Raw genomic sequence first — 16,954 nt, 5'->3', positions numbered from 1 at the left:
ACACATCTGCACCCCTTAGTCATGGACACATCTGCACCCCTTAGTCATGAACACATCTGCACCCCTTAGTCATGAACACATCTGCACCCCTTAGTCATGAACACATCTGCACCCCTTAGTCATGAACAGCAGAAACAAAGATAGTCACCCAACCAATGATGGCACCGGAGAGAATGAATACTTAGAAATAAATTTATCCAAGGAAGTGTGAGACTTACAACTTACACACAAAACATTACAAGACATAGACAAAAAAATTAGAAGTTGACTAAATAGTCAAGGAAAGTCAGGTGTGGTGGCGCACATTTAATCACGGCACTCAGGAAACAGAGGCAGGTGGATCTCTGAATTGGGGGCCAGCCTGGTCTACGGAGTGAGTTCCAGAGCACCAGACTTGTTACACAGAGAAACCCTGTCTAGAAATTCTCTCTCTCTCTCTCTCTCTCTTACACACACACACACACACACACACACGAAAGAAAGAAAGAAAGAAAGAAAGAAAGAAAGAAAGAAAGAAAGAAAGAAAGAAAGAAAGAAAGAAAGCCTGATAAATAGGAAGGCAGCTCCCATGCTTGCAGCTCCCGCCTGGGCTGGCTGGTTTAGGTGAGAGTCTCAGTCCATCCCTGTGACACTGACACTCCAACAGCCCTTTCTGTAGACATAGAAATCCAGGAAAAGAGGAAGAGAGCTGGAAGACTCACTTTTCCGTTTCAGCTTACTACCAGATCCAGTAGCCATGGCAGTGTGGGGCTGTCATGAGGACAGACACACCGACAGTGGGATAGATGGAGAGCTCAGGACCCAACCACGTGCCTTGGCCAACTAGTTTCAACAGGATTGTGAGACTTTTCCACGGAGAAGATATTCTTTTCAATGAAGTGTTGAAGCAACTAAATATCCATGAGTAAAGTAACAGGTCTGGGACATTGCCTCCTATGATGTTCAAAATTAGCTCAGAATGGTCCCACCACCCACATGTAAGGCCTACTACTAGCAAACACTCAGGAGAAAACACTAGAGTTAGTCTTCACGACCCTGGCTCGGACAATGGTTTTTTTGTCAAAGGGAAGAATAGATAAGTCAGATTAAAAATTGTTGTATATCACAGGCCACTGATGAGAAAGTAAAGGGATAACTCAAAGAGCAGGGCACGATGTTTGCATATCTTCTATCTGATAAGGGTCTGGCTTCAGAAGATATAAAGAGTTCTTACAAATCGACATTAAAGAAAGAAGTCCAATTCAATTAAAAAATGAGCCAAGGCTCTGAGCAGTTATTTCTCTAAGGAAGAAGCACAGTGGTCCCTACACACGTGTGGGCATGTTCTCCCTACACACAAGTAGTGTAGGCCTACACGTGTGTAGGCATATTCTCTCTACACACACGTGGGCATGTTTCTCTGACACACACGTAGCATGTTCTCCACCATTGTCCACTGTTATTTGATAGCCATTCTCATATAAATCACGGGATAACCCTTTATATCCACCAGACACTGCAAGCAACACTGTGGAGGCATCAGAGCTCTGTTTAGCGCTGGTGGAAACTGGTCAGCTCTTAAAAAGACAAAACTCAAGGTTACAGAACTTCCCAGAAAATCCACCCCTAGGTATATATGTAAGAGAACTGGGAAACACAGGCTGACCTAAAATGCCCTTGAGCCCTGAGAGAGAGGGAAAGTCAGAGGTGAGGGCAAAGGGTCAGGATTTCTCCTTGGGTGATGAAGGGCTTCTGGGATCAGTTGCTGACAGCTGTATGCCTCGTGAAGGTTCTAGAACTCTCAAAGTGTACTTTCTAAGAATGAATTTTATATTAACTGTCTTTCAATAGACCATAATAATAAAAATAATGATAATAGTGATAATGATGTTAATAATAAAACTATCCTGTGTCTGTCAGGTTGAGAAAGGCCTAGAAGGAGCAGGGGGCTGGAGCCTGAGACAATGGGGCCAGCGGCTACCCTCAGCACTATGGATGGATCTGTGTAGCACCCTCAAGGTCAGTGTGGTAGTGCCTGCCCTCCCCCCCCCCACCTGTGGTGCTCCAGAGAGCTGGTGCAAACTTCAGGAGGTGTGGCCCAGCGGAAGAGAATTAGGCCCCTGAAGGGGACATGGAGGTCCAAGTCCGTTTCTTACACTCTCCACTTCCTGGCTGCCAAGAGATGAACAGTTCCCTTCTTCATGTGCTTCTGTCATGACACAATGGTTTTCATGAGCCCCAAACGAGGCCAAGTGACTGGACACAGCCCCTGGAACTATAGGCCAAATCAAGCCTTCCTTGGTTTTAAGTTGCTTATCTTGGGTGTGTGTGTGTGTGTGTGTGTGTGTTCATGCATGTATGGGTACACATGCCTGTGTGTGTACATATGCCGTGCAGGCTGGAAGTTAACCTCAGCTGTCATTTCTCAGAGGTTTTCCTCTCACTGGCCTGGAGCTCATCACTTAACTACTCTAGACTTCCTGTCAGGGGGCCGCAGGGCTCTGCTTGCCTCAGTCTTCCCAGCACTGGGGTGTCTGTGAGCATCACACACAGCTTGTCCTTGGGTCTCGGGGATTTACCTCAGGTCCTTTCGCGTGCAAGCAAACACTTTACCTATCTCCACAGCCCCACCTAGGTACCTGTCAGGGGTGGGCCTGACACAGCCACCTTCTAGCCAGGGTTTGGGCGGCAGAGTTCTCTGCTCGTCCTGCTGTGGACACGTCACATGCTATAGCTGTGCCCTCAGTGTCCCCCACTCCAGGGTGTCAGGTGATGGATGACAGGGGCGGTTTGGAGAGCAGTGGAGACAGAACTGACTGGATGGAAGGGGATCTGGCAAGGGTAGAGCAGACTGTCTCGGAGACTATCCTATAGAACCTCTAATATGACTGCCCTGTGGCTAGACCCGCTGCGTTACTTAACGATGTTTATTGAGAGCGTACCAGGGGGCAGGTACTTTCTCAGGCACCGTAGATGTGACAGGGGATACAAACCAGTCCTTCCTCTTGCTCTGCTCTCATGGGCCTACATCTTAGTGGCAAAGGCATTATTTGTGACAGCAACAAAAAGCCGGATGGGGCAGTGTCCCAGTTGTTATGACTGGCCAGCACTGCCTGCTGTGTTCTTATCTTCCGGGCATTGTAGGGTCTCTTTCCAGCCACACTGAATTCAGGCCTGGACACAAGGCACATTTTAGAGAATGGAAAAAAAAAAACCCTAAAAACTAAGTGGCAGTAGTAAAAGATAGAAGTTTTTAAACTCAGTTACATGCCTTGCCTGAAGTTCTTCCCTTTGCTATGAAAATGGTCCCCGAGGGGCATTGCCAACTGTGTCCCAGAGGGAGGACACCATGGGGGAGCCACACTTGATCCTCAATGGGCAAGAGCTGAGATGAGTAGTAGGCTCTCATTTGCTTTAATTCACTGAGGGTTGTTTTGTTATGCAGCGAGACCTAATCTGCCCCGACTAGTGCACACTCTCATTCTTTTTATGTACCCTCTAAGGGACATTAATTCACACCCACTGTAGTATGTTAGACTCTTAAGCCTTCTCTCTTAGTACAGTAATCCAGGCATAAAGCCACGATTCTGCAGGTCCATGCTATCAGGAGGGAGCTGTTGTTCTAAATGACTCCGGATGTGTTCTCTTACAACACCAGTGCATCCTGGGACTCGGACGAAGTCTTGAGTTCTAACGTTTGTGACCTAACCTGGAATTTCTGCCTCGCTTCTTCCAAAGGGCTGGAAGCAATACATAATAACCACCTAAACACCAATGGGAGATTTAAAAATAAAGGTCAGATATAAGAGGGCAAGATAATCCTCCAGAAACCCCACGGAAGATGAGACTGCCCTTGATGGTGACTGAATTTGGCTTTGACTTGCTGGCAGTCAAGGTTAAAAATTTGCACGTATGAGCATGCATGCACACATACACACAAATAAATAAATATAATTTAAAAACTAAAGTGACTCCAGATCTCAGGAAGGAAGCACACTCAGACAAGTAGAGGTTCATGGGTGAGTGGGGCCCATTCTTGGCAGCACACTCCTCAGGTCTCTGGTGGACCCTTATCTCGGGGCCATGGGTCCAGCAGCAGAACCACCGTCTCTCCTAGAGATGCCGCGTCCTCCTCTTGGCAGCCTTGGCCCCAGAAGTGGGCTCTTGACAAAAGGCGAGGGTGTGGCATTAAATTAAATTGCAACTCGGCAGAGAGGTGTCTTTGAGACGCTGGCTTAATGGGTCCGGCCAGATGGTTTGAATGTGGACATATGGGGCATGCGGAGAAGGTTCCAGGTGGAGGGAGCGATTCAGTCGATAAATATTTACCAAGAGCCTGCTTGGAGCCAGGGCCTGGTGGTGGGTGCTGGGGACACACAGATGGCCTTGGCCTCTGAGGAGGTCACAGACAAGGGGGACAGGTGCATAGACAGTCACCAGTGCTGTGACCAGAAGGAGCAAGTGCACAGGGTGAGAGGTGTAAGAGGCAGAGAATTCCAAGGCCTCATACTTAGACCCAAAGTTCCTGGGGAAAATCCTGCCGAGCAGCTTCTCACAGATTGAGGTGCGGTTTTTACGAGGGACGATGGCACACTGGGGCAGGAAGGAGGGTGCTCTGTGTGGAGTGAACAGAGGCCCAGGAGAAAGAAGTGCATAGGTTGGGGTTTGAGGAAGGATCACGTCCCCACCCTGAGACTGGAGGCCAATCTCCAGATCACCAGAGGCCTCTGGCCTATTTGAAGAATGCAGACTTCTGTCTCTGATGGAGGATGGTGTACTCAGAGCTTCCTAAGGGGCAGCTGCCCTGGGAGGACTCACCCAGGCAACCTGAGCCATGCACTCCCTGACCTAGGCCTGGCTAGTTAGGTTGACTGTGTGTGACAGAGATCTGCCCTGCTGTCCAGGGCTATCACTTCAACAGTGACTATCTGCCACTTGGAGAATGTGATCTTAGCCTTAAAAGCCATGGGCCACCAGGCTGTGGGCAGCTTAAGGAGCTGCTGGCCAGCACTCTCCCTCCTCTGCCATGGCGCTGTCTGCTTTACAGTAAGCACCCAGAGTCAGGGCTTGGTCAGCTTTGTGAAGATCCCAGGTGTTACCAGAAAGCTCCCGAGTGGATTCCCCCTCCTTTACCCAGACAACTGTAGAGGGAGGTAGAAGGTAAGGGTTAAAATTCCTTAAAATTCCATGTGTTTGCCTCTTCCAATATCTGTTTCCATAGAAACATTATTGGTATAAGTCACTCATTTCAAAGCCAAGTGCAGTTCCCTCATCCCCCCTCCCCTCCCAATCCCTGTTTGCCTCTGCGAATACAGAATGGTAAGGCCACAGAGTCCGGAGGGAAATTTGAAGCACCCCTGTGTGCCAAACTGTTAACCTGATTACGCCAGAATGGCCAGAAAGTCACAGGCACCCGAGTCTTAGGGAGCTTCCTGAGGTAGCGAGTGACTGGGCAGCCTATGGGGATGGCTAGCATTTCAGCAAATGCGTCCCCCACACATGGCTCCCATGGGTGACAGCAGCATGTGTGATTCTCTCTCATTGCAACCTGCCATTGAAGCAGACTGGGGGAGACCTTGGGTGGTGACCTCAGGGTGCTGTGACAGTGGCCCAAGTGGCTTGTCTGAGTGTCTGCACTCAGCAAGTGTCAGGACTTCCATTGGGTTTCTCCATATCAAAACCATCTCCCACCCCTGCCCACCAAGACTTGAGGCCACAAGAGTGCGAGAGCTGTCCCTGCACCCCACCAGCTGTGGGGTGGCCCCTGCACCTTGCTTGGGCAACACAGGAGAGTTGGCCCTGAAGGGGTGAGTTGACCCTGGGGTCGGGAAAACAAGAGAACTGGCCCCACCCCTCACTCATTGCTGTAAGAGTGAATTAGTTGGGGGCTGGATGGGGTAGGACGGGGGTGGGGTGGGGGAGTGGGGTAGAGAAGTGGGGAGGGGGAATGCTGGAGAGAGCAGGGGAGAACTAGCAGGCTGACCAACCCTGCAGCTGCCCAGGCAGAACCAGAGTTATGACTCGGCCTGGCCCAATACCCACCCCATCTATGATCCGCTGGAGCACATGAAGGTGCCTGACCTGCACACCCAAAGCTGGAGTCTCTCCACAACACAGGCAACAACAGGATATCCAAGAAGAGTCTCAGTGAGGGCCCAGCATGGATGGTGTAACGGAAACCAGAGGCCTTGAACAAGATCAGTGACCCTTTGCCGGGAACACTTACTTGCAACGGGGATAAAGGGGTTCACTGCACGACTCCCTGTGTCACACGACAGTTTCCACGATGAGATTTTTAATTTTTTCCTTTTTTTTTTCTCTTAAATTTTGTTTTAAGGGGGGTGTTGTAGGGGCAGAGGGCAGTTGCGAAGGGGCGGGGAAATATATGGGATCAAGATGCAGGATGTGAAAGACGCGTTGAATAAATAAAAAGAAAGAGAAACAACAACAAAAACAACAAAAACCCCTTTGTGATGATCTGGTGGATGAACGGCTTGACACAGAGGGAAGGGGAAAGAACCCTTCCGTCCAGGGCGGCGGCACTACATTGTTGCTATAGGCTGAGCTTCATAGCAAACTCATTTCAAACCATTTTTCTCCAATGAAAAAATAAATTCTCTCTCTCTCTCTCTCTCTCTCTCTCTCTCTCTCTCTCTCTCTCTCTGTGTGTGTGTGTGTGTGTGTGCGTGTATGTATGTGTGAGCATGAGTGAGTGTACACATGCACACTGTCAGTTCTTGATCCTCATCTTACTTGATCTAAAAGCAGCACTTGGCATGGCTCATCAAAACTTCCTTCTTGAAGCGTTTTCTTCCTTTGGTTTCCAAGGCACTGGACCCATGTGATCTTCTTCCCATCCGCCTCAGTCTCCTGCCAGGTGTCCTTTGTTGCCTCCTGCCTACATCCCTGGATGCTGAGCATCACTGTTCCTGGATCCCCCCTGGGTCCCAACTCGATTCCATCCCTATGCCCTGAGTTGAGGTCTTTGTATGGAGCTTTTGATGTCACATGTGTGTGTTGACCTCTCTCGGGTCTCGTCTGTGCCCCTACCTGTCTCCCTGAAGTCCAGAACTGTATATTCTACATTACATTCTTACCATCATTACTAGCAATGCAAGGCACTTAAAAAAATGCAATTTTCTTTCCTGCCAAGAATCCATATCATATTTTACAAGCGTTTCAAACATCCCTGGCAGGTTCATCAACACCTCTGGTGTAGGAATTGCAGAAACAAGGACTCTTCCCATGACTGCGCAGGCAGAGGTGTGGCGGAGACGTCACGAGGAGCCCTCAGCACGTGCCTGGGACACCCGCCAGCCTGTGCCTCCCTCTGGAGACTCCTTCCTTCTCCACTTCCTCTCTGGGCGGTGCAGTTCTGACATCCTGCCTGTGGACAGCTCTGCCTCTGACCACCAGCCCCACACGGACACTTCTTCCCTAGTGTCTTCTGTCTGTCTGAAGCTCACTTCCAGCTTTCCTCCCTGGGTCTCCTCTGGTATCCACACTCCCTCAGGGCTCCCCCAGGGCTCCCGGAAGCGCTTTCTTCTCCTTGTCCCCACATTCTCTGAGGATCCACAGTTGTCCTCATGACTCCCAGCTTCTGTGTGCTGACCCGCCCACCTGTCCCCTCTACTGGATAAATGAACACCATGTGTCCCCAGTCCCTTGAGTCCCACCTTCTGGGTTCCTTTACCCAGGAGGTTCAGGCACACAGGCATTTCAAAAACATGACCAGAAGTGAGACTCTTAATTCTTCCTCAAGCCCACTTCTCATTCTGTACCCCGACTCAGTGATGAAGCTGCCATGGACCACCCCAGCAGAAATCTGGATAGGGCCTTGCTGCTTTCCTGTGTCCCTATCCCCTGGACTCAATCAATTACTAACTCTGTTCTCAAATGCTCCCTGAATCTATCCACACGTCACACTTCTCTGTGTCCTTTTTTTGCTCACCTTGGTTTAGGTCACCACCAACTCACGCCTGATTTGCTGCCTTTTTGAGCCCCAAGCCTCATCCTCCACCTGTTCTCACTCTGCAGCCGTGAAAAATGTGACCATGTCATTGTCATTCCTGAGATAAAATCTCCTTCATTTTGAAGTCTAAATTCATCGGCTTAGCACTCAAGGCCCCTCACAATCTGGGCTCTTGCCTATGTAATTATTTACCCTCTTATTACTTCCCCAAAGGCAGCTTCAACTTGACCATCACAACTATTTCGTAGTTTTTTTAAGTTATAAAAAAAATCCACTCTATTTAATGTATTGCAGCAGAAACCCTAACCAATGTGATACTTCAAAAAAAAAAAAGAAAATAATGTTATACAGATTAGAAACGGGGAATAAAGTATATCACGGACAGCAATGTTTTCTAGATAGCAACTTCCGATAGAGTCAACACAAAACTGAGCTAATGAACAGTTCTAGCTGCTGTAGTTGCTTTTGTGTGTGTGTGTGTTTGTGTGTTCCTTATATTCTATATATCAGCAAACTGGAATGAAAACCATGGCACCATTTACATTAGCATCCCGTACAACAGTACAATGCAGTAGACAGGTATGTGTTGACTCGTTTTCAACATCTGTATGAAGAACTAGACAACGGATGAAAAGGCTAAAGACATTCTGAAGAAACAGAGAGGTCGCGTTTCATGTTCATGGACAAAAGATCTAACATCAGTTGATGTCAGTGCCTCCCAGCTTGATCAATGGATTTAGCGCTATATTTGACAAATGTAAATGCAGAAAGCTACTTTGCAGATATTAATAAACTGGTTTTAGATTTTGAGGCACAAGACCCAGAAGATCCAATGCAACACTGAGAACGTGAACTTGGGTCTGCACAGAAACCTGCCCACAAACCCTCACAGCAGCTTTAGCTGTGACTGCCTAAGTCTAGAAGCAACTAAAACGGTTGTCGGAGATGGGAAGGATGCAGGTGGCCCAGACGGGAAGCAGGGGCTCGTCACCCACAGAATCTGAGCTGCGAACAGGCATGCATTATGACATGCATATTGCCACTCAGAAGAAGAAGCTGGTGAGAGAAAGCTGATTCCAGCAGTGTGGCATCGTGGAGAGGCAAGGGTGGACAAGTGGCTGTCAAGGAGGGAACGGAGGGTAGTTAAGACATGAGACTGCAGTGTGATTCTGTGACAGGGTCCACAGGATATCACACGGGCAGCAAGGCCCACAGTGGCCTCACTGGATTGTCCATTAGGGCTTCAGTGAGAAAGCATCTTCTCCAAGGCACCAAGTTGAGGATGTCTACCCAGGACCACACGTCTATCTTAGCACCCGGGAGGGTGCAGCAAGCAGGACTTTTGTGAAAGTTTTCTGGAATCCTAAAACCGATCTAATGAAGTGCCAAGAATCCTAAACTGATACACACACACACACACACACACACACACACATTTCTGAAAAGTAGATAAAATACGTCTGCAAAAGGTAAAGAGTGACCTTGCCAGAACACCTCCCATGGCCTGTGTGCCTGTTCCAACGACACCCTCTTACCCCTACCCAGAGGTAACTCTGATCTTGGATTTCAAATGAACAATTGCCTGCCTTTTATCTTAAGATGATGTCACTACTTTTATGGATCCTTAAAGAGTATTAAATAGCTTCCATCTTTGAACTTGAAGTATGTGGGAAAAAAATGCTTTAAATCTCACCCAAGCCTTACTACTGCTGGTATGTGTGTGTGTGAGCACGGGTGTGTGCATGTGTGCATGCCTGCGTGTGTGTGTTTGTGAGCACACACGAATATGTGTGTGGATGAGGGTCATCCTCTACCTTATTTTGTGAGGCACGGTCTCTCACTGAACGTGCAGGAAACTAATTCAACTAGCCAGGCTGACCCGCGAGCTCCAGGACCCACACATCTCTTCTCTCCCAGGGCTGGGTTTAAGAAGTGTGCTACTACACTTGGCTTCTATGCAGGTCCCAGGATTCAGGTGTTCATGCTCGTAAGGCAGCTTGTCACTTAGCCATTTCCTCAACCCCGCTGGCTGCTTCTGTGCATCTGCACTGAGGTGCGTATCTCTAGCAGTTGTTTGGGTACCATATGTGTTGCTGAGGCAAATGGGTGCTCTCAGCTCTACGTTCTCCTGAACACCCACATGAGAGTACCCCAGGCACAATGTGAGGTTTTTTCCATGTCCCCTTGAAATGTCTTCACTGGGCTATAGGTTGTGCATGCCAAACTGTTGCCTGAAGTTGGGCCAATGTGTCCACCAACCTACCGTACACAGCCTTCCATGGCTCCATGCCCCCGGTACCTGACCAACCCAATGAGTTGTTTCTTCCCCAGTACACCTGCCTGGGTCCTTCCCACCTCCTTCACTGCCATGTCTCTGAGCTTCAGGGAAGCTTTCCCAACCTAGGAGGCCATCTCTGCCCTCACCCACTGCACCCTGGCACCTTGAACTCCCCAGCATGCTGTTCAAGGGGAACTGTGAGTTAGCCATAAACATGTCTGTCTCCCCTGCCTCCATGATGGTCCCTGAAGGCAGGGCCACATCTCAGTTACCAGGGAGTCCAGCTAATGGACAGATGTCCCAAACAATGATTTCTGTCAGTCTGGGGTACATAGGGAGGCCAGGGGCTGGATGGTGGGCACAGAAGTCAAATGCTCAGCCTGCCCTGAGAGATTGCTCTGTGCAGTCTTGAAAGGGGGGATCAGGCAGGGAAGAAAGAATTCAGACTCCCCCCATCCCCTGCATGGCAGCCTTCCCACTTGTGAGCAGGGACAGCCGGGCTGAAGGCAGACTACCCTGGTTGGAATCCAACCTGCATCCCCCACTGTCTGTGTGACTTTGGGCGTGGCACTGAACCTCTCGGTGCATATAACAGTTTTCTCATCTTCAAAGTTGGGAAAATATGAGCTCGCTTCTCAGAGTTCTGTTACAAGGCTTAAATTAAGTGAGTTCTGATTTATAACATGTTTAGCATGGTTCCTGGCATGTGACATGTGAGATATCAATATTTATCACAGAGAAATGAAGGCGGACGGGAATCAGGCTGCTCTCTGGAGGGCTGTAGGGTGTTTTATCTCCTTGGTCGCCACGTGCAGTCTTTGGGGAAGACGTGCTCACAGGGCCAACCCTGTCACTCTCCAGCTGTTTGTCCTTTTGCTTCTTCCTCACTGCAACCTGAAGGGACGGTGTAGGTGGGCGTGTGAGTTTAGTCCACTCCCAAGACAGTAAGTAGCCTGCGTCTACTGTGAGACCAAGGCTGCTAGCTTTGAATCCTGTGTCCCTATGGAAGATGTCCTTGGGTGCTGGGGGCTAGCTCAACTGTTGTGATCATGTCCTAGGAGGTCAGTGTTGAGGCTGCGTGTTGGCAGAGTTTGAGGAGAGTTCAGAGAGGCTGGGGAGGTCAGGTAGGGCCAGGGAACTCAGCGACACAGCCCCTGTAATAGATGACCTTGGTGCTGAAGCTCAAACCATTTATTTGGGTAGAGAAGGTCCCAGAAGGGGGCAGGAGCCTCGTGAGAGCTTGGATCATAATGGTATTAGAGAGCTCAGAGCAAACCGAAATGCTTTTGGGGTAGGGGGAGGAAAAAGGGACAGACTACAAAGACCTTCAATTAACTAATTCCCTTCAGCCCAGAGTTCCTTCTCGGGCTGACCTGAAAATCCTGCCCCTGCAATGAGCCCTTAGCACCCAGCAGCCTGGATACATTGTTTCACCACTGCATTGTGCTGTACCTGGCAGGCAGTCTGGGAGAAACCTCTGGCCAGCTTAGTATCCTTCCAGGGAAACTATAGGGACCCTGCTGTGGGTTGATACATCAAAGGGTTCTGCTACCATGGCAACAGAGCAGCCGGGCAAGCCCCAAATCAGAGCGGAAAAAGAGGAATGTCCCAGGAAGAGGTGTGAGAGAAGTTTCAACAGGTACCCGGGGCGAGGTGGGGTGGGGTGGGGTGGGGTGGGGGGAGGGGTAGGAGGGTCAGAGGGTGAAAACAGAGTCAGTCTGGACTTTTGTCTTGGACAAACTGGATGGCCCTGGGTAGCATTCTGTTCCTCCCAGACTCAGTTTCCTCATCTGTGCTGACAGCTTGGAACACTAACTTAGCAGGTCTAAATGCAGTGAAGCCACTGACAGTAGACAGGCAGGAGGCAGAAAGACCCCAGCAAGCAAACCATCAGGCACAGGGCAGGTGGCATGAGAAAGATTCCATTTGAACGGTACTGAGGACACACTTCCCGTTTCCAAAATCCGCCGCTTGGGCTGACTCCAACCCTGCATGCTTGTCCCTGTCCCAGCCTCAGTCCTAGGACCTCTGATCATCCTCACTCCACCGCAGACACAGGGAATGATGCAGCCTTCGGGTCTTTGGGACATCCCAAACCTGGTCTCCAGTGACCTGCCCCAGCTCAAGCCTGCCCTGGGCTCTCCAGCCTCATTTTCTTTAGCCCCCTCCCCTACTTTCCTGGGCCCTCTGTCTTCCCTGGCCGGTGGCAGAGCCATCCTCTGTGGGATGGGATGGACACACCTTACTCCTTCCATTTTCACAAAATACGTGGCCGCTGATCAAAGCTCCAAGGCAACAGTGCAACTGCAAAGAATTTATCCAGAGGTTCAAGGGCACAGAGGGTGGGTGAGGGATCACCTAGGGCACTGAGTGGGTGAACCATGTTCTTTTGTTAGTTATGCCCGACAGAGTGCCTGAGATACCAGATGTACCTCCATACAGGTGTGGAAGAACCTGTCTGACTGGGTGCCCTGATGGCTGTCCCTCTGACCCACAAGCACAACTGGTATTGGCCCACCTGTCACTCCTGCACCTTTCCAGGGAGCGTGATGAGTGGTACAGCCGGTCTCCAGTCTCTTTCCTAAATGACATTCTGATTGCACGACTCCTCACTGAGTTGAAGAAAGTCCCTGTCCACTTTCACCTAAGCGTGGCTGGGCATCTTATTTGCCTGAAGGACATACACCTCTGCCCCTAGCTCATGGAACCACCACTTCTGGTTTAGTTTAAGAAGACACTTGACATTTTGTAAAAAGTGATTCCCCTGATAATGGAGTAGGGGGTGTGGAGACTCTCAGGGGCTTTTGGAGTTTCCTATACTGAAATGACAGTAAATACCACCTGCCAGCCAGCACCCCACAAAGCCAAGCTGACATGTGTGAGGAGAGAGCCAGCAGACACCAGGGGACTCAGGCTCCCCAAACTGGGGCACCTCACAATGATCAGCGGAAGGCTTCGAGCAAGACAATTAAAACCTTTATGTACATATAGTGAAAAAGGGTCTACCATATATAGCCTGGGTTGGTCTTGACCTTGGATGCCCCTGCCTTCCCCTCTGTTGTGCTGGGATTACAAACCTGGGCTGCCATGCCTGGCTCACAATGGATAAGTCACGAGACTTTTCTGTAAGGCTCTTTATCTTAACAACCAATATGGAATGTGTGGAAAGAACTTCACTGCTCAGTGCCCTTGGCTATCATATGGTAAGCACAAGCTCTCCAAGTGTGTGTCCCTGCTCAAAGGTGGGACATAAGGCACGATAATCTCTCACTTGAATGAGCAGATACACGGGGCTTCCCTGGTTACGATAATAGACTCCTTCAAGTAGCCCAACCTTTTCCCTCATCCTGCATTTATTAGTATGATATGAAGTTGTTCCATGCTACCTTCGATTTGCCCTTCCTGAAATAACCCATGCCTCAAACGGAAGGAGGCTGAGTTGAGTGGTGGAGGAAACCATGCAGCGCAGAGCCCACCACCGTCATGTCCGGAAGTGCCCGTGGTGCCTCCTGCCCCCCTCCTGCCTTGACCTCTCACCTCCATGCTGTACCTCTCCACCGTCCTCCGCAGGGGGTCCACCGCCTGCCAACAGATCAGGATGCACAGGTCGATCAGCAGCATGCCCCCCACAATCACAAGCAGCTTCTGGTCTTTGATGATCTGCAGAGGGAAAGAGCAAAGGGAGGCAGACATGAGAGCTGCCCAGACAGGGGGAGCTCAGCCCAGACATTGCTTGGCAGCCGAGGTCTTTCCTGAGGATGACCAGCACCTGAACACACCTGGACTTGCTGGAGTCTGGCCACTTTGCTCAATGGCGGTTTCCACCCTCTAGGTCTTCAGTGTGAAACACCAGTTGTTACGGTCTGGCAAACTATTTTCTCCTCTTCCTCTCTTCCTCTTTCTCATTCTCCCTTTCCCCCTTCTCTCCTCCTAGACCCCCTTTCCTCCTCCTGACATACTCTCCTGTCTGCCAAGGCTCATGACATCATCACCCGCCGTCTGTCTGCCAAGGCTCATGACTTCATCACCTGTTGCCCATCTGAACTAGTGTGTCACAGTGCCACATTCTCTCTACATGGCATCAAGGCACCAGCAGTGACCAAGTATTTGCTTCTAGATCTAAGTCGGACATGGACTAACTAGTTGTGATCTTGGATATGGCCCTGCCCCTCTGAGCCGCTTTCACCGTCTGTGACATGGTGTGATAAGCTCCCAGTTCACACTTGCTGCACAAAGTCTGGCTTACGGTGACTGCTCCGCAGAGGCAGAAGCCGGCTGTCTTTTGTGAATGTCACCTCTCACCACTGTTCCGAGCAGAAGTTGAGAAGCCCACCACTTGTTTTTGTAGGCAATGTTTTATGGGAATGTAACCACACCTATCCATGGGCATATCTGTCCCCAGCTCCCCGTCACTTGTCAGGCAGAGAAGAGTCCCTGCACGTGCACCTGAGACAGCAGGGCCCACAAGGTCGAAGCATTTACCACTGGTTCTTAACAGGAGAAACCTTGCTGACCTCTAGTTTAAAAAGGGGAGCATTTTTTATTGCTTAAAAACAAGAACAAAACGAAGAAAACCTTAAATTATTTTTTTTCAGACGAAGGCTTGTTCTGTAGCCCAGAATGGCCTTGAATTTGGAATCCTCCTGCCTCAGCCTCTCAGGAGCTGGTATAACAGCTATGTGCCATCACATGGGGCTTGACTTCAGATTTTTATCTGGTCCTGACTGGTTTAGCAGGGCTGACACTCTGCTCTACAGTGCCCCCTTCGTGGGAAAAACAGTATGGGGGGCTGGTGTCACCCCACCCTCTCACCCTGCAGTCTCTCACAGCCGAACTGTCCAGGCAGCTGCTGGAAGCCGTCTCTGAAGGCAGTTCTATGGGTGAGCCAGGTAACTGTCTGCACAATGATCTCAGATGTTTCGTTGCTTGTGTTATCTTGTTGGGGATGGAGCTAAGATAGATTCGTCCTCAGAAAACATCTGCCCCAGCACAGAAAATTCCCTCCCTGGGCGGCTTGCCTCCTTTCCACACTTTGCTTTGCTTCGTGAGAGGCAGAAGGAAGGCTGTCATGAGTTTCTCCGTGTAAGACTTTATGATTGGTCTTTAGAAAAATAGTAACATGCTATGAAAACGCTGAATTTGGAACATGAAGTCACCGTGTGCCGATGCTCTCTTAATAGGCTCCCTTCCCTGAGTGCCTGTGACAATAGGGGCATGTGAGGTGAAGCCTGCACGTATGTTTGGGGAGGGCCCACCGCCCCAGGTGGAAGGGGGGAGTGGGGGGGCGTTCAGTGAGAAAGGGAGGTGTAAGAAGACTGTAAGGAAAAAGACACGCGACTGCATTTTTATGCTTCTGAAAATCTAGTGTACGTGTTGTTAGAGGAAAACGAAGGGGTCCTCAAAACAGAATCCAAACGCAGCGGAAGCCTAATAAAACGGGTCAATTATTCAAAACACGCACTGTGTGATTCAATTCACGTGAGGCTGCCTGGTGTCAGATTTAGAGGGGCAGTGTAAGGTGGTCCCTGGCTGCAGGAGGGAATGGGGGCTGGTGGTGGATGGGTGTGGGGCTTTGGCTTGTGTTTTGGAGGTGGATGGTGGTGAAGGTCACAGAATACAAACACAGTGTGAGGTGCTGTGGTCTTTGGGGACAAGAACTGGGCACTTTTTTTTTTTTTTTTTGTGGGAAAGCTGGAGGATGTGATATCCTCAGAGGGATTGCTCTGAGTTTAAAGCTGATTCCTTGAGCAGGTGGAGAAGGGTACAGGAAAGAGGAGAAACAGACTTCCAACTGGCCCGCCAAGCATGCCTTGGGGAGCCAGATCATGTTGAAGGGCAGGTAACAGTGGCTCCAATGAGGTTGAGTTTTGTTATATCAGCTTAGGCTGGCCTTGACCTTACTATTTAGCCCAGACTCGATTTGGTCTCATGACGATCCTTCCACCTCAGCATCCCAAGTGTTGGGATTACAGGCAGAAGTCATTATGCCCTGGATTTTGTTGGCTTTTAAAAACTGTGGCAAAATTCATCCAGTTTCTCATTTTAGTTGTTTTCAAGTGGGCCGTTTAGCCTGGTTAACTGGACGGCGGTGACTCCGTATGATTGGGCCCCCTGATGTCATCAGTCTCTTCCCCAAGGGCAAAGCTATCTTCATTCCTATCCAGGAAGATTGTCCCCTTCCTGTCTGTGACTCTTGACACTGTTGATGTCACTTTCCCCACTGGTTTCTCCAAAGGTGTCTTTCAGGTCTCCAAGGACACAATTACTGCCTTCTCCCGAGTCTAAGGTTGTACCCCCAAGGACCCTAGCGTCCGCTCTCCCTCACAGCATCACCTTTTTAAAAGGTAGAAAAAAAAAGAAAATGAAAAAAAAAGTGAAAGGTACCTCCCCAGAGTTAAAAAAGAATAAAGAATGAGAAAAAAAAAGTAATGGGGGGCCTTGTGTGTCAAAGAAGTCCCTCCTGTGAACAGGCTGCCGAATTTTCTCTCAGTGGAGTGCATACTGCTGTGGGCTCCGGCACCAGGCAATGCTGTCAGATGTGACCAGAGCTTGAGGTCCCTGGAGACATCCCATTGTCACCCCTCAGGGGTGTGCACCACTAACTCCCGAGCTTCTCATGACATGTTCATTGGGCTGCTGCCCGTTGGTGTGTTCTCTGTAGTTGCTCCACGAACACGGTGGCCAGCTCTTGGCTGCAGCTGACAATGTGGATAACCCCCCAGTAG

General features: G+C 49.8%; 1 protein-coding gene and 1 long non-coding RNA gene across 2 annotated transcripts in view; one reads left to right on the top strand and one right to left on the bottom strand.

Moving 5' to 3' along the window:
- The window catches only part of LOC126509929 (uncharacterized), an 8,738-nt gene extending 2,489 nt beyond the window's left edge, over nt 1-6,249 (top strand). The window contains exons 2-3 of the long non-coding RNA XR_007594279.1: nt 1,900-1,998; nt 6,097-6,249. This is a non-coding gene — a long non-coding RNA (uncharacterized lncRNA). The remainder of the gene's footprint in view (nt 1-1,899; nt 1,999-6,096) is intronic.
- Nucleotides 1-16,954, bottom strand: part of Gabbr2 (gamma-aminobutyric acid type B receptor subunit 2) — a 341,698-nt gene that overhangs the window by 39,404 nt on the left and 285,340 nt on the right. Inside the window, exon 13 of the mRNA XM_050155902.1 lies at nt 13,767-13,889. Coding sequence (XP_050011859.1) covers nt 13,767-13,889 — 123 coding nt within the window. The remainder of the gene's footprint in view (nt 1-13,766; nt 13,890-16,954) is intronic.

This window comes from Alexandromys fortis, unplaced genomic scaffold, assembly GCF_014885135.2.
Source record: "Alexandromys fortis isolate MF-2015 unplaced genomic scaffold, M_Fortis_MF-2015_v1.1 scaffold_92, whole genome shotgun sequence".
Lineage (NCBI taxonomy): Eukaryota > Metazoa > Chordata > Mammalia > Rodentia > Cricetidae > Alexandromys > Alexandromys fortis.
The sequence above is the reverse complement of the archived record's forward strand: the minus strand, read 5'-3'. Positions and strand labels throughout refer to the sequence as shown.